Source organism: Gouania willdenowi, chromosome 12 (genome assembly GCF_900634775.1).
Source record: "Gouania willdenowi chromosome 12, fGouWil2.1, whole genome shotgun sequence".
In the NCBI taxonomy this organism is placed as follows: Eukaryota; Metazoa; Chordata; class Actinopteri; order Blenniiformes; family Gobiesocidae; genus Gouania; species Gouania willdenowi.
This window is the reverse complement of record NC_041055.1, coordinates 5600651-5627004: the sequence shown is the minus strand read 5'-3', so window position 1 is coordinate 5627004 and position 26354 is coordinate 5600651. Positions and strand designations below refer to the sequence as shown.

The 26354-nt window shown below is 36.9% G+C and overlaps 1 protein-coding gene across 4 annotated transcripts; it reads left to right on the top strand.

Annotated features, from left to right (window-relative positions):
* ghrb (growth hormone receptor b) lies at positions 1-25757 on the top strand. 4 transcript variants are annotated; one of them, XM_028462315.1, is made up of 9 exons: positions 1-191; positions 5711-5798; positions 15680-15815; positions 18016-18194; positions 18901-19079; positions 20310-20454; positions 20536-20626; positions 21697-21766; positions 23424-25757. In XM_028462315.1, exons 2-9 carry the CDS (start codon positions 5720-5722, stop codon positions 24201-24203), a joined length of 1659 nt encoding a protein of 552 aa, XP_028318116.1. In that variant the 5' UTR covers positions 1-191; positions 5711-5719; the 3' UTR covers positions 24204-25757. The 4 variants fall into 4 exon arrangements, with proteins under 4 accessions (XP_028318116.1, XP_028318118.1, XP_028318115.1 ...); XM_028462314.1 differs by lacking the exons at positions 1-191; positions 5711-5798 and adding exons at positions 13092-13573; positions 15426-15531; XM_028462317.1 differs by lacking the exons at positions 1-191; positions 5711-5798 and adding an exon at positions 6876-6999.
* The last annotated feature ends 597 nt before the right edge of the window (positions 25758-26354 follow it).

Below are 26354 nucleotides of genomic sequence, written 5' to 3'. Positions count from 1 at the left end.
TTGTGCTTCAGTCAAACACAAACCAGTCGGACTGGGAGCTTTGTTCACCAGTGTGTCCGGCTTTTCTGTGTCTGTGAAACACTCACAGCCGAGGACGAGCAGTTAGAAGACTTATTCTGGACTACTTCTTTTTTTTTTTTTACCCTGTGTGACACTGACAGAGACTACAGCCGACTTTAGTCTTCTCTGAGGTGAGTTTCTCTCCGTGTTTGTGTGAATCTAACTCCAAACATTGAGTGTTATTTATTTCTGTCCTATAAAGTCAACATGTGCTGTGACTGAATTACAGGTAGAGATTCAATAAAGCAGAAAATTACACAGGGAGAGTTTTCCCACCAACATTCAGCATGTACCTCAAGTAGAAAGGCATCGGCAACCCGCGGCCCGGGGGCCACTTGCGTCCCTTGGACTATTTTTGTGCAGCCCCCAAAATCAATGCAAGTCTTCAAAAAATACACAAAATTACTGAAAAATACACAAAACCGCAAAAAATACACATTTACTCTTAAAACACTTAAATGTAAATGTATTTTTTTTAAAAAAAATCAAAGCAACACCAAAAATATGCATAAAATGACTCCTGAAACACTAATTGCAAACAAAAACACTCAAAATGACAAAAAATGACTCTAAAAAATACAAAACGACTCACACAAAACAGTAACAGTAATACACAAAATGTCTCTAAAAACACACCAAATTATGGAAAAAATACACAAAACAGCAAATACACACCTATAAACACTCAACATGACTACAAATGTACATAAAATAACTGAAAAATATGCTAAATGATGCCAAAAATACACAAAATGCTCTAAAATAATAACAGAATTACACAAAATGACAGAACAATACACAAACCTGCAAAAACACACATTTACTCTAAAACACTCAAGACAACTACAAATGTATATAAAAAATAACTGAAAAAATATACTGAATGACACCAAAAATACACATGACTCTCTACACAATAAATAACAACAAAAATACACAAAATGACTTTAAAAACACACAAAACAACAACATAAACCCAGAAACATTCAACACATTCCTTTTAATTTTTCTATAGAAAGCCATTGGCAACCCGTGGCCCAAGGGCCACTTGCGGCCCTTGGACTAATTTTGTGCAGCCCCCAGGGTAAATGCAAAAAAATAGGACTTCAAAAATACACAAAATGACTCCAATAAACCACAAAATGACAGAAAAATACACAAAACAGCAAAAACTACCCACATTTAGTCTAAAAACTACAAATGTACAAAAAATATTCAAAACGACACCAAAAATATACACTCCTGAAAACACTAAATGACAACAAAAATACACAAAATGATTCCAAAAGTCTACAAATCAACTCCAAAGTCACACAAAACAGCAACAGTAATACACAAAATGTCAGTAAAAACACACCAAATCAGGGACAAACACACAAAACAGCAGAAATACACACATTATAAACACTCAAGACAACTACAAATGTACAAACATTAACTGAGAAATATGCTAAATGACACTTAAATTACACAAAATGACTCCAAAATTCCCTAAAATAATAACAGAAATACACAAAATGACTCCAAAAACACAAAAAAAATGACAGAACAATGCAAAAACCTGCAAAAATACACATTTACTCTTTAAACACTCAAGACAACTACAAATGTACAAAAAAAAACACAAAAATATACATAAATGACTCCCTTAACAATAAATGACAACAAAAATACACAAAATGATGCTAAAAACACAGAAAACATAAACATAAACCCTGGAACCTTCAGCTCATTTCTTTAATTTCTTAAAAGAAAGACATCAGCTACCCGTGGCCTGGGGACCACATGTGGCCATTGGACTAATTTTGTGCAGTCGCCAAAGTAAATGCAAAAAAAACCAATACAACTTCAAAAACTTTCAAATGACAGAAAAATACACAAAACAGCGAAAATGCACACATTTACTTTAAGAACACTCCAGAAAACTACAAAACTACAAAAAATAACTGAGAAATACTCTAAATGACATCATAAATACACATAAATGTATCAAAAATACACAGAATGATTCTAAAATTCTATAAAACAACAAAAATTCCCAAAATGACTAAAACGCACAGAACAATGGCAAAATTACTCCAAAAAGCTACAAAATGACTCCAAAAACACACAATTGGCAGAAAAATGCACAGAACAGCAAAGAAATACCCACATTTACTCTAAAAACAATCAAGACAACTACAAATGTACAAAAAAATAACTGAAAAATATAAAAAATGACACAAAAATACACATAAAAGAAAACTAAATGAAAACAAAAATACACAAAATGACTTGAAATTTATGCAAATTAACAGAAATATACATGTTAATATGCTGTAATGAAAGTAACACAAGCAGCAACTCCTAAAACGAGTATTTTAATGCAAAATAAGCAATAAAATATATATCTCCGAAATATGGAAACTTTGTAAAGAAGGAAACTGTTTGAGTGTACGCTATGAATAATATTAAATACTTGTATCTGATGTTATTTCTATTGTGTCATTGTATAAATAAAAACAAGTTAAAATAAATATATCGATATATCTCTATCAGGGATATTGTCATTTTCTGTATCGCAAAAATAGAAAACTCGATATATCTTATATCACGATATATGGCCCAGCCCTAGTAAGGAACCCATTTGGGGTCCCGAGACATTGGGAGGGGTTTGCTAGGTGCCTTCAAGAAACCCAAAAAGTTTTTTAAACAGTTTGAGCCCATTTTTGCTTATTTTTACAATTTTTTTGCAGCTACACCAATTTTAACCTATTTTCAACACTTTTTCTTGCCATATTTTTACTCCTTTTAATGCATTTTTGCTACATTACTCCCATTTCTGCCACTTCAACATCAAAATTCAATGCAATTTCTGCATTTTTTTTTTCCACTTTCAAGACATTATCGGCACTTATAAACCCTTTCTACCACTTTTCCCACCTAATGTTACGACTCACACATGTTGACCCATTATTGTCACTTTTAACCTGTTTTCACTATATTTCATGATTTTTCATGCCCATTATTTTTCCAGTTTAAACTTATTGTTGCTACTTTTTCTGGGACTTATTGACACTTTTACCACTTTTTCTGTGCGTTTTTAGCCACCATGATTTGAATTTTTTAACCAATTTCTGTGGTTTTTAAAATCCCATATACCCACTTTTTCCACCATTTTTGTTAACTTTTAACCCATGTTATTTGCGGACTTCATAGATAATCACGGGCCCCAAAAAGCTCTTCCCTTTTTTCCCCCTTATAGATGGCCCTGTCTCCACATGACTGTTCTTCAACCACCTTCAGGTACAGTGGGGGTTCCCGGTCTCTGGAACCTTCATATTGGAGGTTGTGGCCTGAAAAGGTTGAGAACCACAGGTTTTTTTTTTTTTTACAAGATACAAAAAATCTATTGTTGTGATTAAAAAAAAAAACACACAAAAAGATTCTAAAAACACACAAAATGACAAAGATATTTAATAAAACAACATCAAACACACAAAACAAAAATAATTAAACAGAAAAGCTCCAAAAACACTCAAAACGCTCAAAGAAACGACGACGAACCAACAAAATACAACAAAACTATTGTTATTGTTATTAAAAACACACAAAAAGATACAGAAAATACACCAAATTACAAAAAACATTGAACAAAATGACAACAAACACACAAAACAGGAAAAAAAAAAAAAGTAAACATACCGACCCCATAAAACATACAAAACAACCAGAAATAAACCGAAAAATATGTGAAAAACAAAATATACACAAAATAATTCCAAAGAATCCACACAAAATTCCCAGAAATACACAAATGAATTCCAAAAAATACACAACATAACAGAGTAATACACAACAACAAGAAAAACACACAAACCCTCTGTTGTTAATCTCTTTTTCATTGGTCAGACAGGGTTCCCGCAGATTCTTGAAAAGTCTTACAAGGCATTAAATTTGTGAATCTCAAAATAAAGCCTTAATTTTCATAAAAATGTCTTAGATCAATGTTTTGAAAGTCTTATATTTTAACACATAAGAATGATTTAATGATTGTAATTAGTCTCACATTTAAAAATAAATGATTTAACGTAACATCGCGCAATCACGACAGCGAAACGAAGTACAAAACAGTGACGTGGGGAAAACTAAAATGTAACGAAAATTGCCTGTCCAACGAAGATTTTTCTGAATAGTTTTATTTTTTGTATTTTTGTTGTTTTATTTATTTTTGGCTATTTTTGTAGTCATCTTGTGTTTTTGGAGTGATTTAGATTATTTTAGTCTGGTTTTTTTGTGTGTATTTTACTGTCATTTTGTGTATTTGTGTGTGTTTACACTGGGGCCTCCAGTTGAACGTCTGCACTACACGCTGGAAAAAATTGACCCTACCCCTATGTAATTGATGTGACATTTTTTTTTCTTCCTCAATTGTGTTTACTGTGAAGTAGGGGTGGGCGATATGGGAAAAATATCATATCACATTTTTTTTTTTTTTTTTTTTTTTTTTGTGAAATCACGATCACGATTTTTTTCATTCAAATCATTTAGACTATTTTAAAGTTATTTACCAATAAAACAAACCAAATCACCTACTTAAAATCATCGCCCTAAATGGAAAAAAGGAATAAAAGATTATTTAGGACAAGGTAATTCTTTTTTTTTTTTTTTTTTTTTTTTTAATTGTATGTAAGCAATTCATCAAACTAGTTCCAAGTAAAATTAACATTAAACAAAAAGGCTGACAAGTTATTTTAGTCACACAGTCTTTTTACTTTGTTTAACTAAAGTAGTGTAGCATTAGCATTTGCAACACTTGCTACATAACAAGGCAGCATATCAGTCGAGTGATTTATATTTGTTATTGAGGTAACACGCTCATATTAATAAAATCCTACTTTAAGCAGTGTTTGAACCCCTCGTTTCAGGGAACGGAGTGTACTTCTGCCCTGTTTAAGTGCTTAATTAATCTTAATGTCTGTTATGCTGACATACTGACTAGCAAATGCTGTGATTTGGCAGAGAAAAAACCATTGGATGTTCTGTGTATGGTCCACAGACATATGACGCAGACACGGCACCGCAAGGGTTAAAATGTGAACCACAGACTCTAGCATCTCCGTGAATTGGGAGATCGTCGTCATGTTGTAATGCTTAACGATCAAATATCGTCAGATCGCACACCCTTACTGTGAAGTTGGTCTGAAATTTAGTTGCAATTGTTGTGTTGACCTTTGACAGCATGTGCAGACAAAGTGGGAAAAAAAAAAGAAAATTTAATTGCAAAAGGCAATAAAAAGTCTTGTATTGACTTTAATTTGACTGAAGCTGTAGAAACCCGGACAGAGAGGCTGTGATTCTATAGAGATGAGGAATAACCAAACAATATTATCACTGGGGCAGGTTTGAAAACACAACCATACACTCCGGAAAACCAGGGGAATATCTCACACCAAAAAGAGAACCACTGCACTATGGCACAGTATATGGACCATCATGTATAAAAGGTGCAAAAAAGACTGGGTCCAAATTCCATATTTTCAAGCGAGTCCATTTACAATATTACACTGGTTCCTGTTGTTTAGTGGGCGGGGCCTAATTGTTTCCTGATGTTGCTGTTATCATGCAGGGCTTTGGTTGCTGTGCTTCTCTAACATCTTCTCCTTCACAGCTCCACACCATGGCTGCTCCCAGCATGCACCTCTTCTCCTTCCTCTACCTCCTCACCGTGTCCATGCTGGAGTCCTCCTCTGACCAAGGTAGGCCTCAGTGTTTCCTGCAGCTGGGCTTCTTTATTCCTACACACTAGGGATGTCACGATTCACTCAACTCCCGATACGATTCAATTCACGATACTGGGTTCACGGTACGATTCTCTCACAATTTATTTTTCAAAATGGGACTGTAGACAAATGATTGACTGAAAAATTGTCCTTTATTTTTTGGGGGGGAAAAAAACATAAAATACTGTACTATTTTCCTTTTATATTTCATTGTCAAAATAATCCCTTGATAAACTATTCAAAACAATGCAATTTAACTAAAAATAAATCTTGAATGAAATAGATAAAGGAATAATACAAAGGAAGAAGAAGCCTATTAATTTAAATTCTGGTTCTATAGTAAACAATGCAAAACTACATAATAGTTCCTTTTCTTTTTAAAAGTGCAACTGAAAATGTATTTTGTGCTTTAACAATTGGACCAGTCTGCACTGCATTTACATCAGATGTTTGTTTGGACCAGCAGAGGGCGCTGGTAACCCAGTGGTCGGTTGGCATGCAGCTAATCTAACAGTGAAGAAGAGATGCTATGCTAGCAGACAGAGGTAATAGAAAAACGTGACTTTTACAGATATTCACGTAATATTACAGATATTCTTTCGGTGCTAAAGATGTAAGGATTCATTTATGAACATGTTTAAGAGTAGAAGGCGGCCAGAAAGAAAGTAGCAGCAGATTCCGCCCGCCGCCTACACTTTTGGACGAGAATGAGATATATATGTATATATATATATATATATATATATATATATATATATACACACATACTGTATATAGCGCCCTCTGCTGTTTAAAAAAAGTACTGCGATTCAATTTTCAAAGTATCGATGTCAACCGTGATACCTATGAATCGATTTTTAACTGCCTTACGATAAATCGTTACATCGCTACTACACACACACTGACTCATTATGATGGTTCCACTGGTGCCCAGAGGTGACTGCTGGTTGGTTTTTGAAGATGAAAGTTCAGCTGAAAGTGTCTCTGGGCTTTTGTCGTTTTCATGCAGTGAGAAAGTGTTGAGCCTGAGCTTTGAGAGCAGAAAGAAAGGAGTTGCACAACATTGGAGCTGTTTGGCAGCAGCACAGTTCCAGTGAAGAGGCTTCCTAGGAATCCTGGAAACAGGAGAACACTGCGGAACAATGAGGAGCTGTTAGACACACTCCTCCCACTCTGTGTGCGTGTGCGTGTGCATGTGCGTGTGTGTGTGTGTTTCTGTGGCTTTGTTTACACGGCTTGTTTACTCTTGGACTAACCATTCCAATGTTGTGTAACATTCCCAGGAGTGACAGAGTGAAGGAGCTTGCGACACTGTGTGTGCGTGTGTGCGTGTGTGTGTGCGTGCGTGCGTGCGTGCGTGCGTGCGTGTCTCCTCTGCAAGCGTTTCTGCTCAAAGCCGGTTTGTGTTTGAAGTGTTTACTGCTCATACTAAATGTGGTCTTTATGTGGCGTTGGTCCACTTTATGTGGAGAGCTTTGCTCCTGGTTTCCCGCGGTGGAAAAGAGAACATGTGAATCAACAACACACATGATTCTATCTCAGCGGGGGCAATCTTATAGTTCACATCATCAACATTCATGTTGGCATTTAAAATAATGACCAATCTGAGCATTAACACAGGAAAGAACAGCAGCTCTGGATTTTGTTGTTTTGTTTTCTTGGAGTAATTTTTCTGTATATATGCAATTGTTTTTCCACATTTTTTGTCATTCTTTTATGGGGTGCCAAGTGTAAAAATTTAGTATAAAAGTTTTAGCTAACACATATTCATTATTTATCTCACTTTTCTCACAATTAGCACATTTTCCTACATTTAACACAACATTTAACCACATATATAGAAGTAAAAAAAAAAAGCATTAAATCTAATTAATTAAATCTAAATCTAAATTGTATATGTTATATCTAAATGTTAAATCTATATCTAAATATTTAATCTAAATCTAAATTTTAAATCTAAATGTTATGTTATATCAAAATGTTATGTTATATCTAAATGTTAAATCTGAGTCTAAATATTTAATCTAAATCTAAATGTTATATATCATATCTAAATGCTAAATCATATATCTAAATGTTAAATCTAAATCTAAATATTAAATCTAAATCAAAATGTTTAAATATAAATCAAAATGTTATATATCATATCTAAATGCTTAATCTCATATCTAAATGTTAAATGTTAAGTCTAAATGTTAAATGTTAAGTCTAAATGTTAAATGTTAAATTTAAATCTAAATGTTGAACCTAAATGTTTCGCACATATGCTAATTGACTCCGCCCCTTGTAACCTCAACCAATACACAAACAGAGACACACACAGCCGCTCCCACCCACCTCTTCACCGATGCCTGCCTGGGCGATATGTATGACTGGTTCTCTCCCGGCAGCAGAGATCAAGTGCGCGGTCATGGCAGGTGTACGAGCTGCACTTTACAGTACACTCCCAACACCACAGTGCAACACAGTTATTAAAATGTATTTTAATATGTATATGTGGGCGGCGTCAATTAGCATATGTGCGAAACATTTAGGTTCAAGATTTAGATTTAACTCTTAACATTTAGATTTAACATTTAACATTTAGATTTAACATTTAACATTTAGATTTAATATTTAACATTTAGATATAAGATTAAGAATTTAGATATGATATATAACCTTTTCATTTAGATTTAAACATTTAGATTTAAGATATAATATTTACATTTAGATTTAAACATTTAGATTTAAATTTAATATTTAGATTTAGATTTAACATTTAGATTTAGATTGAACATTTAGATATAAGATTTAGCGTTTAGATATGATATATAACATTTAGATTTAGATTAAATATTTAGACTTAGATTTAACATTTAGATATAACATAACATTTAGATTTAACATTTAGATATAACATGACATTTAGATTTAAAATTTAGATTTAATGCTTTTTTTAACCTCTATATATGTGGTTAAATCTTGTGTTAAATGTAGGAAAATGTGCTAAATATGAGAAAAGTGAGATAAATATTGAAAATGTGTTAGCTACAACTTTTATACTAAATTTTTACACTTGGCACCCCATATTCTTTGTATTATTGTTGATGATATGTATTTTTGGAGTCGTTTTTGTGTTGTTTTTTAAACAACAGGGCCATCTGTAAGGGGGAATAAAGGGCAGAGCCTTTTGGGGCCCGTTCATAAAGTCGGCAAATAAAATGGGTTAAAAGTGAGCAAAACTTATGGAAACCATGGCGAAATGGGATTTTAAAAACCACAGAAATTGGTTAAAATTTGCAAATCCGAGTGGCCAAAAAATGGACAGGAAAAAGCGGTAAAAAGGATTCAACGTGTCAATATTGGCTTAAAAGTATGAACAAATAGTTTAAACTGGCAAGTAATGGGCATAACAAATTGCGAATGTGGTTAAAATGTCAAAAATAAGCATGAAATGTGGTGAAAAGAGGTTAAAAGTGACAATAATGGATCAACATATGCAACGTTAGGTGGGAAAAGTGGTGTAAAGGGTTTAAAAGTGAGAAAATGTCTTGAAAGTGGAAAAATGTCCAGAAAAGGCATTGAAATTTGATGGAGAAGTGGCAGAAATGGGAGTGAAGTAGCAAAAATACATTAAAAGGAGTGAAAATATGGCAAGAAAAAGTGTAGAAAATAGGTTCAAAGATGACAAGTTTGTTGTAGTTATGAAAAAAGGGTAAAAATAAGCAAATATTTACTCAAATTGTTCAAAAAAATATTAGGCATCTGGGGACCCCCTCCCAGGTTGAGAACCCGTGCTTTACAGCATAACTGCTGAAAGCTGCTTTACCATGTCACTTTCCCTTATTAGAGTTAAGAGGATTGAATGTGTTTATGGTGCTAAAATGGACTTTCTGTTTTATTTTATGGCAGCGTATAAACGTGGTGTTTAGTGCATTGAGTAAAATACTACCTACTACTCCTCAGCTGGGTAAATGTAGAGGTATAAGATGCTAAAAACATCTTTATCTAGTATTTCAATATCTTTTTAAATGTTCAATTATTGATCTATATTAGTTTTCTATACATTTCAACAATGTGACAACACAGTATGACAAAGAAGGCATTGATGGGGAATATTTGTTTTTCAGTGAAAGCTCCCATTCTGCTCCGTTCTGTGTAAACAAACTCTTACGCACTGATGTCGTGTCAATAGTGTGCGTCTGTGTGTAGTCAATCTGAGGTTCAGAACAAACAGTGTCACTGATGGTTCAGGTGGAAACGCTCCTCTCTGAATGACTCATCATTTCCGGCTTTGTTAGCAACAGAGCTAATAACTTCTGGGAAGTGATTGGTGCTCGTGTTGGTCAGGAAGTGTTTGTGTGTTTTGTTTACCCAGCCGATGAGTCTTAGGACATGTGACTTCAACTAAGTGCTCACAGGAAGGACATGAGTGATGGTTTCCTTTCCCATCTACGTGAAGATAAGCTAAAAGAGGAAAAACAAACCAAGAAAAAGAGACTGAGGGAGGCGCTCTGTCACACTTGTAAAAACACATCTACTCCCTCTGTTCACTCTTATCTTTATAGGTTCTGACTAGCGATGGGGTGCTACATTTGTCTCTGCAGATTTCACTCCTCTGCACAAAAATGACAACTTCTATCACAGCAGGGGCCACAAAAGTGTGTTTGTTTGATCGAAGCGCCGGTGTCACGGTCTGAGTTTACCTTGTGCTGAGATCGATTATGAGCATTTGCACTAGGGGTATTGGCAAGGATGTTGCAATACGATACGTATCGCGATACGTGGGTCACGATACGATATTATCGTGATATATCACGATATTCTACCCAGTTAATATCGGACCTGACGTGAGATCTGATCATAGCTTACGATCACGTCGGAATTGCGTGAATATGGTTGAATGCACGTCTACGCTCAGATCTGAAGGCACAAAGAGTTGATAAATGAGGGCCATTGAACCTGCCCTGCTGCGACACAAACAAAATGACGTAAGCAGACGAACTGACTTGATAAAAGTAAAAAAAATAAAAATGACCATATAAAGCTGTAAAATGGTCACATGCAGATGTGGAGCGGTGAAGAGGAGCAGCTGTGTGTGGAAGATTGTAGAAACTCAGGAATAACCAGGATTTGTTTTTTTTTAACATGTTTTGTGATGCAGATGACGGCCGTGAATTTAAACAATGCAAGTAACAAAGTCATACAAAGATATAAAACTAGAGTCACTACGCTTCCTGCTTAATGTTCTTTCTACAAATGAGCAGTTTTAAGAGCCAATCCTGTGTGGAATTGAATACATTTAAAAAAATAAAAAAAACTAGAGCATGCATTTTGAGTGCAGAACTCTTATAAAGAGATGTTGTGGTAATGTCACATAAAAGATAAATATTTCTTCTGGTTTGTGCTGGATTTGAGTGACGGCGCCCAAAACTGTTGGCTCAGTTTAAAGCTTTGAAAAGCACAGTGTGAAGCTGAATCAAGATATGACCTTCAGTAGCTTTTTTCTGTTCCATCGTTCTCTTCCAATTAGGAAGCACGGAGCAGAGAAAATTCATGTCCGTCAGCCGTTAATGCTTTGTTTTTCCCAGAAATAGCCTGTGACGGAGAAAAAAAAACCAGGCCGGAAACGTGTTTACTCTCCTCCGGCTCGAGCCCGTGGAGATAAATCCAGCCTAAATTGGCTTCATCGTGTTAGGGATGTGTTTGCAGGCGGTGCGAGTGCACAGCAGAGCGGCTGCTCTCCTGTTTGCTTACACCAGCAGTGACCTCTGGGCAAACACAGCAACTCAAACAGAAAAAAGTCTCACATCCTGTGCTCAGAAGCACCCTCCTGTACGCTGCACATGCTCTCACATTCATCCATTTATGTATTTATATATTTCAAAAATGCTAAGTTTTTGTAGAATCGAAGAAAATTGTTTTCATTCACAAACGACGACAGTAGCATTAGTGCACACACTGTACTTATACATACACGCCCCATGCACACCCCAGGGTTGGGGTCAATTATAATTGTAATTGCGTAATTGATTGTAAACTAATTACAATTATGGCATAATTGTAATTGTAATCTTAAAAATGTGTTGCTGTCATAATCGTAATTGACATTGGATAATTGACTTTGTAATTGTAATTGCCATGAAAATTGGATAAAAATTGTCAATTATAATTGAACGCTAAAATGGGGAACCATGTTAAAATTCTATGTACAGTTCTACACAGTTATAACAATTATTGAAATATGTTTGATATCAAGCTTTGCCACCATTTATAATAAAAAAAAAAAACAAATCTAGAGGCATAGTGACAGAAAAAAGGCTCAGACATCTACAGCAAAAAATATTAAAACCTATGTTTTACCAAGGCTTTATGAAGCCTAACAAGATAACCAATAGATAGGAAATATATTAGATGATAGATATTTGTTTTTAGTTTATTTTACAGCTGATTTAGGACCTATTATCATAAGAGATGCTAACACAAGAGGAATGCTCACTTTTATTAGGTTAGTAATTTCAAGCTCAGTCATTGTGATTAATTGTAACTGAACTTTAGTAATTGAGAACGTAAGTGTAATTGACTTTCTGAGGATAAAAAAATTATTGTAATTTAAATGTATTTGGAAAAAATGCTGGTCACTGTAATCTTAATTGAATTTTAATTGAACTTGGATAATTGAAAACGTAATTGTAACTGAAAAATATAAATGACCACAATCCTGGCACATTCATATGCACACCAAAGATTGCCTTGCTATATATTTAAATTTTGAAATTATATATATTTAAAAAAAATTAATAGTTAATTTATTTAATGGTTATTTAATTTGACAAATAATAATAATGATTAATTTGGCTTACATTTTGAACAATTTATTGATTAATCAAATGAATAAATAAAACTGGAACTTTACAACTATTTATGACGATTAGTCATTTTGTTCCCATAAATTTCTTTTTTTTAAATAAAATGTAATCATTCATTTATTATTTACCTGTTTATTTACATTTATTTCCTGTAAAAAAGATTATTTGTTATCATACATATAAATCCGGATCAGCCGTCACATTATGACCACCACGCTAATGTTAATCACAAGATATGATGTTAAAAAATATATATATGAATACTTAAAAGTATATAAACTGAAATGCCTAAAATTTACACAATGATTCATATTTTCTCTGTCATTTTTACTTTCTCCTGTGGGCCGAATTTGGCCCCGGCCTGGGGTTTGAGTTTAATTTACTATTTAATTTATATATTTATTTGAATTCACATAATACATTTAAATGTTTATTTTATCTTTTGAATGTATTTCATAAAAAGGATATTTGATTCAGTTAAAAAAATATATATATATTTTTTTAAAAGGCTATAATCGAATTATTTGCATGTCCCTTTTTCCTGATTACTGAAATAAAATCCCAGTCACTCAGAGTATCTTGTTGGTAAATACAGTTCCATGAATCCTGGAGGTGCTGCCTTGAATACGCTCCACATAGCTACGTATCAAATTGATTTTTCTCCTAAATCTGTCCGAGCACGCTTCCAAGGAGGAGCGGGGAATCTGGTAAACAGGTTATTTTCAACCCCTATCATGTCATCATCACAACCCATCAACCTCTCACTGACACAAGCTGCTGTTCTTCAGTCAGACAACAGACGGGAAAGAGCTTTGAACTTTCAAAAAACTACATGGAATGATACAGGAACCGTAATCTCTCAGACGGTTGATAAGATCAGCGATGCTAACGTCTAACATGGTGTAGATTACCTGCAGAGTCTTGATATGTTACTGTTTGTGTGTGTATAGAAAGTGTGTGTGTGTATGTGTATGTTTATTATATTTATATGATTTAGTGTCCCCGTGACCCTGAAAAACAGGAACAAGCAGGGCTGAAAATGGATGGATAGATGGATGGATATTATTTAGTGTCTATTCCTTTTTCTTACTCTATTGCATACTTGACCTTACTTTACTACTTACTTTTTTCTAGCTCTCTGTTTAGCTAGAGATCTTTATTGATATCTATTTTGCTATCTGTCTAGCTATCTCAAGCTCTTTCTAGCTATTTTGCGCTTTGTCTAGCAATCTCGCGCTAAGTCTAGCTATGTCACGCTCTGGCTTACTATTATGCTAAGTGTCTAACTATCTCAAGCCCGTACTAGCTGTTTTGCGCTCAGTCTAGCAGTCTTGCGCTCAGTCTTGCTAGCTCGTTATTTTTCTAGCTGTTTTGGGCTCTGTCTAGCTTTCTTGCTATCTGTCAAGCTATTTTGTGCTCTGGTTAAATGTTTTGATAATTGTCTAACTCACTCAAGCTTTTTCTAGCTATTTTGCGTTCTGTCTAGCAATCTCGCACTCAGTCTAGCCAGCTTGGTACCTGTCTAGCTATCTCGTGCTCTGTCTAGCTATATCACACTCTGGCTAACTATTTTGCTAACTGTCTTAACTATCTTAAGCTCTTACTAGCTATTTTGCGCTCCATCTAACAATCTTGTAACCTTGCCTGCAAGATGGATTCTCCTGGTGTTCATGAACACCAGAATCCATCTTGTGTTGTTCCAGCCTTTTCATTTTGTAAGCGAACCGAACTGGTTCGAACCAATCATGAGGCAGTGTTGTGGTTTTTGGCAGGATATCCGGGTGTGACAAAGCAAAACTGGCGCAAGCGCAGTTGCAGGGAGAGGAAGTAGCTGACTACCACTATTAGTATAGCTCCGAATCAAAATAGAAAGATGTCGACGCAGGAGGATGAACGTGTGGAAGCTGCTACAAACTCTGTTTTAGAAGAATCCAGCATTTCCTCTTTGAAAGATCAACAGTGAGAGGCGCTTTGTGCATTTTTGAACAGTAAAGACGGAGCCTTGTTGTTGTTGTTGTAGCGTCTCTGTGGCGCATGCCGTGTGATTGGCTAAAACAAATCATGGTGGACAGGCGCTTTGCCCAATAAGCTTCAAGCATTCTGTTCATGTCCCTCCCTGGTTCCGAAGAGGATTCGCCAGACACAGACCCAGATCGGTGTGGAGAACTCGAGTTAGAGGGAGGGCTACACATTAATCTGGCTCTTGCCAGGTTAGCAGTCTTGCACTATGTCTAGCTAGCTCGTTATCTGTCTAGCTATTTTCTGCTCTGTCTAGCAGTCTCTATCTGTCTCTCTATCTCCTGCTCTGTCTAGCTATGTCACGCTCTGGCTAACTATTTCGCTAGCTGTCTAACTATCTCAAGCTCTTTCTCGTTATCTCAAGCTGTTTCTAGCTCTTTTGTACTCTGTCTAGCTAGCTTGTGACCCTTTCGAGCTATCTCTCGATCAGTCTAGCAATCTTGCACTTTGGCTAGCTATCTTGACATCTCGCTATCTGTTTAGCTCCCTATCTTTTTGCTATCTTTATCTTCTTTATGGCTATCTCACGCTGTCTAGGTTTTTTAACCATTTTTTATCTGTCTAATTATCTGTCTGTTTTACTCTCGGCCTACTTATGGAGCTATCTCACTTTCTATCATTATCGGTCGAGTTCCTAAGCTATCTCACTGTCTTGCTTTCTGTCTAGCTAGAGTTTCCTCCCTCTCTATCTAACCCACCATTTTATTTCCTGATTTCTTATCTGTAAAATCAGATACAATCAAAGAAACTGAACTCTGTGACTGCTGGTTTCTGTCTGAAAGCAGTAAAAGAACTTCCAGGAATTCACTGCAGCTTCCTGGAGTTCAGTTACAGCCGAGGTGAGGCTGGAATGCAGCCCGGACTTTGCTGCAATAAATCCTAAGGGCTAAAATAGAGAAACCGCACAGAAACCATCAGAGTCATGTCAGGAGTTTGGTAATGATGAGCTTTACATGTCTCTTTTCTCCCTTTTCTTTTTAACCACAGCTCCCTCCCTGAGGCGTCCACACCTCACCGGCTGCGTCTCAGCCAACATGGAGACATTCCGCTGCAGATGGAGCGTCGGGGCTTTTCTCAACGTTTCGGAGCCTGGAGACCTGCGACTTTTCTACGTCAACATGAAGTGAGGGGAAAAACCTTCAGCATTTACACAGATATGTGCTTTCAAATACCAGAACGTTTCTGAAGACTAGGAGAAAAACAGAAGCCCTGAATGTGTGTGGAGAGAAGCTCCAGGCTGTGACACGTGAGGGGAAAAAACCCCAGCAGCAATAACAATTCCTGCTTAGACACATCATCGCTCAACTGCAGCTCAGGTCAAGGTCAGGCTGTGTGAAGGCCTCCCCTCTGGATTCTGCTGAGTCGGAGCTTTTTTTACACCCTCCGTGCTCTGTTGGAGACATCCCACCTGATATTGTAACTCACACCAGCATGAGAACGATATGCTAGATCAGTGGTCCTCAAAATGTTTTGGCCCAAGTACCCCCTTTTTATAACTTCTGAATCCAAGTATCCCCTTTATCCAACTACAACATTTTTCTATAAATCATAAAGAAGGAATAAATGAGCAATAACACACATTATAAAGAATCCCCTTGTAAATAAGTGGAATGAAACAGTATTTAGTGCCTCCTGAATATATTTATTTCTATAGTTTTTATCATTTTTAGAATTTTTTTTTTATATTTTCATTTCATCTTCTAATCATGATCATTTCCATCCTCATTATGATTATAATATTAAACTAAAAATAGAAATGATAAAATCCCATATGTTTAATGCTTTTGTTTGTTAAATTTACCACTTTTTTTCACTCTCAAGTACCCCTTGTAGTGCCATCGCATACCCCTTGGGGTAATCGTACCCCTATTTGAGAAACATTGTGTTAGATGGTAGATTTAAGAGTTTATATTAAAAATCGATCAGTTTTTAAAGGTAGGATAAGGAATTCAGCTTGATTTTTGAATATAGCTTCCTCCGACGGCTCCACCTTTACCCCCTCCCCTCTGTGCTCCCTCTTACTTACGTGCACGAGCAGCGCTCCTGGAGAAGTGGACCTAAGCTCATTGCTTGTATTGTGTAGGAACCTTGTTGTCTCATTCAGCAGTATGTAAACACTAAACTTTATCATTATATATGTTGAAAAAACGTGACCAAAAACTCAGTTTTAACTGTCAGCGGTGACGCACTTTCAGTGTGGGCTCGTGCATGCGTGGAATCGAGAACGAGCAGGGAGACGGGGAGTCGTGATTGTTTAAAGGGTCCATGTTACGCTAAATGGGCTGCGCTGTGCTTTAAAAATGATAAAAGTGTTATATGGGCTTCATACACATTCCCAAAGTGTTTTTTACATTGATTCCCTCAATATTTAGTTAGAGGGTGATTTGCTCCTTTCTTACTGCAGGGTGAGCCCAAACACCTCGCTCCAATTTGATGACGCGTTCCCACTTTGATGACAAATTTAACACGCCACTGAGCTGGAGAAGCCGCGCCTCCAGGAAACTCTCTGCCGTGATTGACATGTAAACAGACACGCCCCACGAAGGTGAGCATGTCAGCGTCCTTCGCCCAGTGCTATGTTTGTATTTTCTACAGTCTATGTATGTACCGGCGAACGCCCCGCCCCCACGCTCTGTCTCATGTTTATAAAGCAGTATGAGCTCGGCTGCGGAGTGGGTGGGAGGAGGGCGGACTGTCTTCTGGCCCTACATCATTGTGCGGGGAGGAGGAAGTCAGTGTCCTGTCTATAGACACGCCCACTTATGAATATGCATAAGTAGGACACAAATCAGCCTGTTTGTGTAAAGTTGCTCAGAAAGTGACTTTTCAGAGGCTAAAACTCTGGAAAACAGGCGAGTTTGGGAAAATAAACCTCAATTACTATGTTTTTGGGGTTCTTAGATGAAATGGAGATGGGTGAAAAATAGCATGACATGGAACCTTTAAAAAAAAAAAAAAAAAAAAAAAACCTTTTTATTTCATTGGTCGAAGAATTACAGCTGCTACAGTTGACAGATTTTCTTTGTTTCTTTTTAAGAGCACATAAGATCTTCATTTCTGTCAGATCATAAAGACAATTTAAACCAGAAACTTAAAAAGTGTATCTGGAGAAAGTTCCCTACCCCAGCTTTAAGTGAAAGCACTGCTACATTTACTGCTGCAGAACAAGGAAAGAGTCAACAAATTGATAAGTCCATTTGATAGCTTAGCTCCGCTAAAGTATTAAAGTATATGAAAACTCTGTCTTTACACTTTGTCCTTGGCTATGACCTTGTGAGCAGTGACTAACCTATCTAATTTTTCCTTCCTTGTCCGTGTGGCAGGCCGTCCGCCTCCTCTGCTAGCAACTGGAGTGAATGTCCTCATTACAGCACCGAGAGTCCCAACGAGTGCTTCTTCAACAAGAACCACACCTCCATCTGGACCTCCTACAGCGTGCAGCTCTGCTCCAGGGACCGAACCGTGCTCTACGACGAGAACCTCTTTCACGTTCAAGACATCGGTGAGTGTGTCATTAAACAAGCAGGAGCTGAGAGCAGCTGCAGAACCTCATTATTTATTATTAATGTTAGTCGAACTAATGATATATAACCTGCACATGTATGTTTGTAATACTCAGCATTAATGGGATGCGTTTAGCCTCAACAGAGCTGTGCATTGTCTGATCCGGCCACATTGTATATGTATAATGACTAGTTTGAGTTATAAAACTGGAAATTGCAAAAGTTTTAGTCCTTTTTTATGGTGTTTTTGCAATCATTGTGTGTCTCTTTTTTTGCCACATTTCATATGCTTTTTTATGTAGTTGTTTTGGATTTTTTTCTATCATTTTGTGCTTTTCTGTTCACATTTTGTAAGTTATTTTTTAATAATTTTATGTGTTTATGGAATCATATTTTTTTATTGTTGTTTTGTTTATTTTTCCTTTATGTTGTGTGTTTAAAATCATTGTTTTTTTCTTTAATTGTCATTTTGTTTATTTTCATGTTATTTTGTGTATATTTGTGTGCTTTTGCAGTCATTTTCTGGATTTCTTTTGTTTTGTGTATTTTTCTGTCATTATGTTGTCATTTTTGTTTTGTATGTTTTTGAAATCATTTAGTTGATTTTGTGTCATTACTCCGAGATAGATTAAAATGAACCTCAGGTCAGTTTTTCAGTTGTTAAATGGAGCGTACATCATTAAAGACTGATTTTCTGCTCTGTAGTCCAACCCGACCCCCCGACTGGCCTGAACTGGACTCTGCTGAACATGAGCTTCACAGGCTTTTACTTTGACGTCATGTTGAGCTGGAAACCTCCGGAGTCTGCAGATGTGAAGATGGGCTGGATGACGTTGGAGTACGAAGTTCAATATCGTGACGTCAGCTCAGACCATTGGGAGACGGTGAGATCCGACATGTATGGCGTTCTCTCTCTCTCTCTCTCTCTCTCTCTCTCTCTCTCTCTCTCTCTCTCTCTCTCTCTCTCTCTCTCTCTCTCTCTCTCTCTCTCTCTCTCTCGATGGGTTAATGATTTACAGGTATGTGTGTTTCCAATGGTGTGCAGAGTGTAACTGGAGAGACTCTTAGCAAGCACCATAGATGGAATTTGAGATTCTTGCTAGGGGGGGGAAAAGAAAAAATAGAATTGAAAATATAGACCATCTCGAGATTCGCACCAAACACAAACTGTGTAACATACACAATAATGCAAAAATGATAAGTAACATAATTGATAATGTTAACTACAAAAACTTGCGTCGACGTGTTGTTTAACCCCCTAGCGTCCGCCGTCCCAAATACGGGTCAAAATGCATGTTCTCACGCATTCACGCTCTTACGAGATTAAATGCTTCTCAAATACAGCAGCATATCATTTACTGTTTGAAAGCTTAGAATCTTTCATTTTTTACCATATAAACCATTCTAACGCGCAACCATCACAGCAAACATTTTGTCAAACTTGGAAAAAAAATGACGACATAAACAAGCCAGCACTGTTCATGTCTTACTGAATCCATATATTCCATCAAAAATGGTCACAAAACCTTCCTCAGACATTCAAAAATCCAATGAATCCCAGCATTTATTTCAAAACAGTAAAACTGCTGTAAAAAAATAAAATGTAAGGAAAGCAGCTCTGCCCTGATTTCTTCTTACTTTTTTAGCTCTGTGAGGCTGACCCTGTCATTAAAAATTCAAATTTTTATATTACTGTTGTAAATTAATGATAAATTCAGGCTGGCGGCCACTTTCTGCTTAATTTATGCTGCAGTACCATACATGAACTGCTGGGCACAGTGTCGCTTCACCATCTACATTGTGAAGAAGAATTGCGTAACAGAAGAAGAACCAAGTCACATGACTCGAGCACCAAAAAGGACATGTATTTTTAAAAAAAGAACAAATAAATTTATATTTTGTACAATCACTGTGTTTTATGGTACTTACAATATTTGTATATTATGTATATTATATTAAGAATTGTATTTTTTTCGAATTAATTTTGGGAAATCTGTAATGAATACTTTTGACCACTGGAGGGACGGGGGGGGTCATTGCAAGTGGGTAGAATGCGTTCTCCCGCTGTATTTGGTTAACGCTGAAGTTTACGTTTTCGCTGTGGTTTGTCACAGACGGATGTGGTAAAAAGCACACACCGCTCCCTGTACGGCTTCCAAACCAACACCAATCACGAGGTCCGGGTTCGATGCAAAATGTTTGGCGGGAAAGAGTTCGGCGAGTTCAGCGACTCCGTTTTCATCAATGTGCCGACGGAAGGTAAAGCTCGGTGTGTTCACCAAGCACTGACGAGCTGTTTGCTCTTTGACCAATCACATTTCTCTCCCTGTGTTCCTATAGTTCCAAGATTCCCAGTCATGGCTTTGCTTATTTTTGGGGCCTTGTGCTTGGTGGCCATCCTGATGTTAGTTTTCATTTCACGACAAGACAAGTAAGTCAATTTGAGTAAACTATAATTAAGATGACTATTTGCAACTTCGGTTCACAACTGCTCACAGACATAATTTACTATCTTAATATATTTTAAACCATTTTTTTGCACTACTGTTGGGGTAAATAAAATATTCTTTCTTTTTTCTTTTTTTTTCTTCTCACACAAAAAAAATAAAAATAATAAAGGAAATATTCCTTTCGGTTTGAGCAGAGGTGAAAGTACAGTAACTGAAGTACTCATGGTACTGTAATTGACTAGTGTACTTTTTTGAGTATCTTTCTAAATCAGTAATTTTACTTGTACTTAAGTATGTTTTAAAAGAAGCAATTTTTTACATTTCTACACCCAACTGTTACTGAGTAAATTATATATATATATATATATATATATATGCATCACATCATAGCCGACCAATCAGATGCACTTAATGCACGGCACTAAAACAGCATTGGATGCTGGTTATTTTCTCAGTTTTAGAGTTTATAAATGCAGCTATAGTTAGAGCCATAGAATTATTTTATTATGAATTGAATTAATTGGTGTTTTTTTTTTAAAAAAGAATTGCACATTTTGACAAACGTTTTATTTTATACAGATGCCTTTGTGGAAAATAAATTGTTCAAGAATTGGTCTCTTCCTTTATAAGTTTATTCATGAGATGTTTACTGGATGCAAGGGAACCGTGGCAAGATTTATTACCAACAATAAACATGGGGGGTGAAAGTAATTGGTAACCTTTTCTTTGAGTACTATTTAATTGAGCTACTTTTTACTTGTACTTGAGTATTTTATGTATGACCTACTTACTACCTACCTAATTTCAATCAAATAACAGTACTTCTACATCAGTAAAATATAACAGTACTCTCTACACCTCTGGGTTTGAGTGTCTTTTATATTTATATATTCAGTATAAATCCTAATTTTAGGCTTGTCCATGTCTTAATTACGAGTTATCTTGTAAATGTTGAAAATCCTGTTTGTGCATTGTTCCACGTGCACTGACATCAAACGTGTTTTACTTCCCCGATGTGAAACCTAATCGTCAGTCTTTTCTCTGCCTAAAGGTTGATGGTTGTCTTGCTGCCGCCCGTTCCTGGACCAAAAATAAGAGGAATTGACCCTGAGCTGCTCAAGGTAACTACCCCCACCCTCCACCCCACTACCACCACACACACACACGCGCACACATTCTGCTCACGTACACAGACACTTGACCTGTGGCTTCAGCTGCTGTGGTTTCAAGTTGCTCTGCAGGCTCACACTTGAATAGGTGAGCTAATGTTGGCAGGTGAAGAAGATGAACCAAGCCTCAACTTCATCCAGGTTAAGCTTTAGTCCTGTGTGATACTAATCAGTGTGTGACGTAGGGCTCGCAGAAGAAGGTCCACGACTCAACCTGTTTGTGCTAAAAACCAATGAGATTTCAACCCATAATCAAACATGCGTCACTTACTGACACGCACTATCTCAGCAAGTGATTATATTAAATGAAAAATGTATAGAGAGTTGGTTCTTGATTTTTTTTTTCTTTGAAGAGTGACAATTTTTTTTATGCCCCCCAATCCCAACAAAATGTAATGAGTAACTAAACCCCCAAACCACTTTTTTCTGCTGAAAACAAATGTATTTTGGTATGAAGTAGTGCTGTTGAGTGATCCTGGTCCAGCTCTCAACATTTTAGTCAAACTATCTCAATTTGGCATATTTTGTTGTAAAATGTAAGAGTGGCTGCCCTCTATGGGTTCAAGCCCAGCAATTACAAATACATTTTTCTATTGGCTGAGAATGAGATTCTATGACATCATTGGATCATCGTGTGTCACAAACGAGCACAGTTGGCCCCGCCCCTCCTATAAAAACCAGCACCTGTGTACTTGGATTGAGATTGAGAGAATTGTAAATAGAGGACTATACTGATAGATAAATAAATAGATTATTTTATTGTCATTCAACGTAACATCAGAGATGCAGTGCAGAACGAAATTGCGTTGCATTTAGCCACAACAAAAACAGTTGGATAAACGAGAATACAAGAATAAAAAGAATAAAAACCAGGTCAGAGAAGGATGCCGATAGATATATCAGTGCAAAATGTATGGGCAAAAAGAGTATGTGCAACAGTTCTTATTAAAATAGCTACACAGAGATAGATAGAATAAATAATCTTAAGGTCTGTTTAAAATTCGAGGTTTTTGCAGGGACGCGCCCCACAGTCTTAGAACCACTGGTATAGAAAGATGTGCTTTGGGATACACAAGAAAAATCACTATTGTTCCAAAATAAAAGTGGCGAGATTTTTCTCTTATATTATAAAAAAGTCCCTGCAGGATTTGAAATAATGCTAAAGATAGCCTCAAACGTTGCTAAGACAGTGGTCCCCAACCACCGGGCTGCAGACCGTTTTGTGCCAGGCCACAGAAAAGAAAAGTTTTTAAAAAAAGTAACCTTTTGTATTTGTTTCGGTAATTTTATTTTGAAAAATAAGAACTGCACTTGTTCAACGCTGATGACCAAACCACACCCCCTTCCTGCTTCACAATTCCTGAGTTAAATGCAGAGAAAGAATTTCAATATGGTTTCACTTCAGTGATTAATAAAGGATACATTATTATTATTAGTAGTATATCCATGTTTAGGGTGTGTAGTTTCAGCCAGAATTGATGTGAAATACAATAACATAAGGACATAATCTCAAAATGATTTTTTTATGTTGGTGTAATATTTGTCTCTGACAGTGCTCGTAACTCACTGACAGTTGATCCCATTCCTGCTGTATGATCTCTGTGCGCAGAAAGGAAAGCTCCGTGAGCTGACGTCTATTCTGGGCGTTCACCCCGACCTGCGACCCGAGCTGTACAACAGCGACCCCTGGGTGGAGTTTATCGACCTGGACATAGAGGAGCAGAACGAGCGGCTGACCGACCTGGACACGGACTGTCTCATGGACGGCGCCCTGACTTCTAACTGCTCCCCGCTGTCCATCGGCTTCAGAGACGACGACTCGGGCCGGGCCAGCTGCTGCGACCCGGATCTGCCCAGCGATCCAGAAGCGTCACCTTTCCAACCTCATATTCCAACGCTAAGCAAAGAAGTGTCGGTGTCGCACTCCACGGCCTCAGACGCTCAGCAGGTCCAGGGCTGCGGCACTGACGGGCATCTAGTGGTTGCCCCCAGCCGGGAGGCATTATACGCCCAGGTGAGCGAGGTCAGATCATCTGGGAAAGTGCTGCTGTCCCCTGAGGAGCTCCAGGAAAAACATCCCAATGAAGACCAGGAAAGCAAAGAGCTCAAGCTCTGCGTGGTGAATGCCGAGCAGAGGGACTACACCTCAGAGGTGAACCCAAAGTTACCAACAGGGGGCCTCACCGAGCATCACCCCCGAGCCACGGATGGACCGCTGTCCCCTCACCAAGGTTCTTTGTGCTACACGCTGGTGGAGGGCGTGGGCAGACAGAACAGCCTTCTGCTAACACCAAACCTGAAGCCAGCCTCTCATCTGATAATCCCAAAGACCATCCCTACGCCCAATGGCTACCTGACCCCCGACTTGTTGGGAAGCATCACACCCTAAATCAATGGCCAAGCCACAATATACAAGACTGCTCAGTTGAAGGTGGAAGCTTGGTGGAGGGCGTTTGTGCTCAAAACTTAAATAAAGGGAGGTTGTATATATACCACATTAAAGCTGCTCTGATCACCGCTTACATGATGGATGAAAAACTGGGCATCTTAATTTCTCCTGGATACCTATTACGAACATCGTTACCATATGTTATTGTGAAAACATGGAAATGTGTCATGAATTGCCAAAGTAGTACCAATAAGCACCGACATGTTCACGCCCAAGACCTTCAAAGGATCAACTTGAATTGCAAGTTCAAGCAAAAGATCCGGTCTAACACTAGAGCAGACACTGGCACGAGGGTCTAAATTTGTTCGGCCCTCAAAACAAATACACACAAAGACTCCAAAAATATACAAAATGGCAGAAAAATGCACAAGCGACAACAAAAAACAAGGCAAAACACTGCCGCAGATTCAACTGTACGGCAATTCCTTGGTAACAGATGAAACGCGATTGGTGTTGAAAGCTTGACTAGCACAGATACACTTTAAGCTAATGGGCGGGGCAAAGCTAGCAGCGACTTTAGCAAACTGAACATTTTACGTGTTATTCAGGCACTAAAATCAAGAGACTGGGATGTTAACGTCCTGTGCATGAGAAAAACTTCTGAAGTTTGTCGCGTTATCGTAACTTACCATCGGCTTTTATGAGAATTCCGATCGATCTGGTTTGACAGTGATTGGTTGATTACGATTGGAGCATCCCTAGTAGAAATGGTGACAGCTCTGATCTCTGCCGGATCGTCTGACTATGAAATGGAAAATTCTGCCAGGGAGCGTTTGCGTGTTTGGATTTAATGAGGGAATATTCATCCATCCATCCATTTTCTGATCCGCTTCCTCCTTTTTTAGGGTCGCGGGGAAATGAGGGAATATTTCAAAGAAAATCTTGTGCTAAAAACGTCTTTTAAATGCTTTCATAAAGAGCCATTCTCTAACATCAGGGAAACCTCAGCACCAAGTGGAAAGGATTTGGCTAATCTGTCAACCTTTCGCAGCAAATGTTGTTTTTCCAACTTTAAACTAGAGCTTGCTGTTTCTTCTGCAGTGAATCAATGTGAAAAAAAGCTCTCGCATCACAGGGTTTTCTTGTTTTTATTATAATGTGCAGCCTTACCCTTGTGGTATGGAGACTGTACATATTGTACATATTGTTATATTTTCTGAGAAAATCAGACCCTTTGTGATAAATGATCGTGCTCTGTGTTTACTGCATATTTCTTTTAGATCACTATGATAGGAATGAATGTTATTGGTTCGTTTACATTGACACAAACTCAAAACTGAAGGGAAGCCCAACTAGAATGTAAAAAGGTGAATGAATACTTTTAAGATGTTTGTCACGCTTTGACGCTACTTACCTTGAGGTCTTTCCTCAGGAAAATTACAAGTTTATATGGCCGCACAATCAGTATTTCCTTTTAACGCATTGTTATGAAGTCAGCTGTTTTTTGATATTATTGTTCTGTTTATTTGTGCATTAAAGTCTACATTTACATTACAGAGTGGGGTATATTTTCATCAGTAATAAAGATGTACTATTATTGTTTGTGTATGGATGAATAAAACAAATCTATTTTATGAATCAATTTGTCTATTTAAGATGATTTTTTGGTTGTTTATTAATAAGAAGCATATCTAAAATTAAACTGAGCATGATAATTCCGTACATATGGGTATTGGAATTTTTTTTTTTGATAATTACAAACGATAAAATAATGTCTGGAGTGTAGATTCATGACGTAATCTAAAATTAGTAATGGAAAATTAAGTGTCAGACCGTAGCAGTATATAGAATATTAGCAAAAGGAAATATTATTCTCAACGAGTTTTATATACAAATTAACAAATGCAGAGCAAATGTTTTGGTTTTGTATTTTATCTTGTGTAAAGTAAATGAATGGGTGGAAAATAATAAGACGCAATACAAATGTACATGAATGTTTTTTTAAAAAGTACGATGACGCATGATAGCATCGTAAATGTGACAACATTGTAGTTAATCAAGTTCTAACACTTTTTTTGTAAAATAAAACTCACAAAATTGGGTAAATACTTAGTTGTTTGCACTTGTGGATAAAATGTTTCCCACAATTAA

Coding starts and splice junctions, on each gene's coding strand:
- ghrb (XM_028462314.1), top strand. Junction 15,816..18,015: donor CTTTTCTACGTCAACATGAA/GTGAGGGGAAAA, acceptor TCCGTGTGGCAG/GCCGTCCGCCTCCTCTGCTA. Junction 20,627..21,696: donor TTCATTTCACGACAAGACAA/GTAAGTCAATTT, acceptor CTCTGCCTAAAG/GTTGATGGTTGTCTTGCTGC.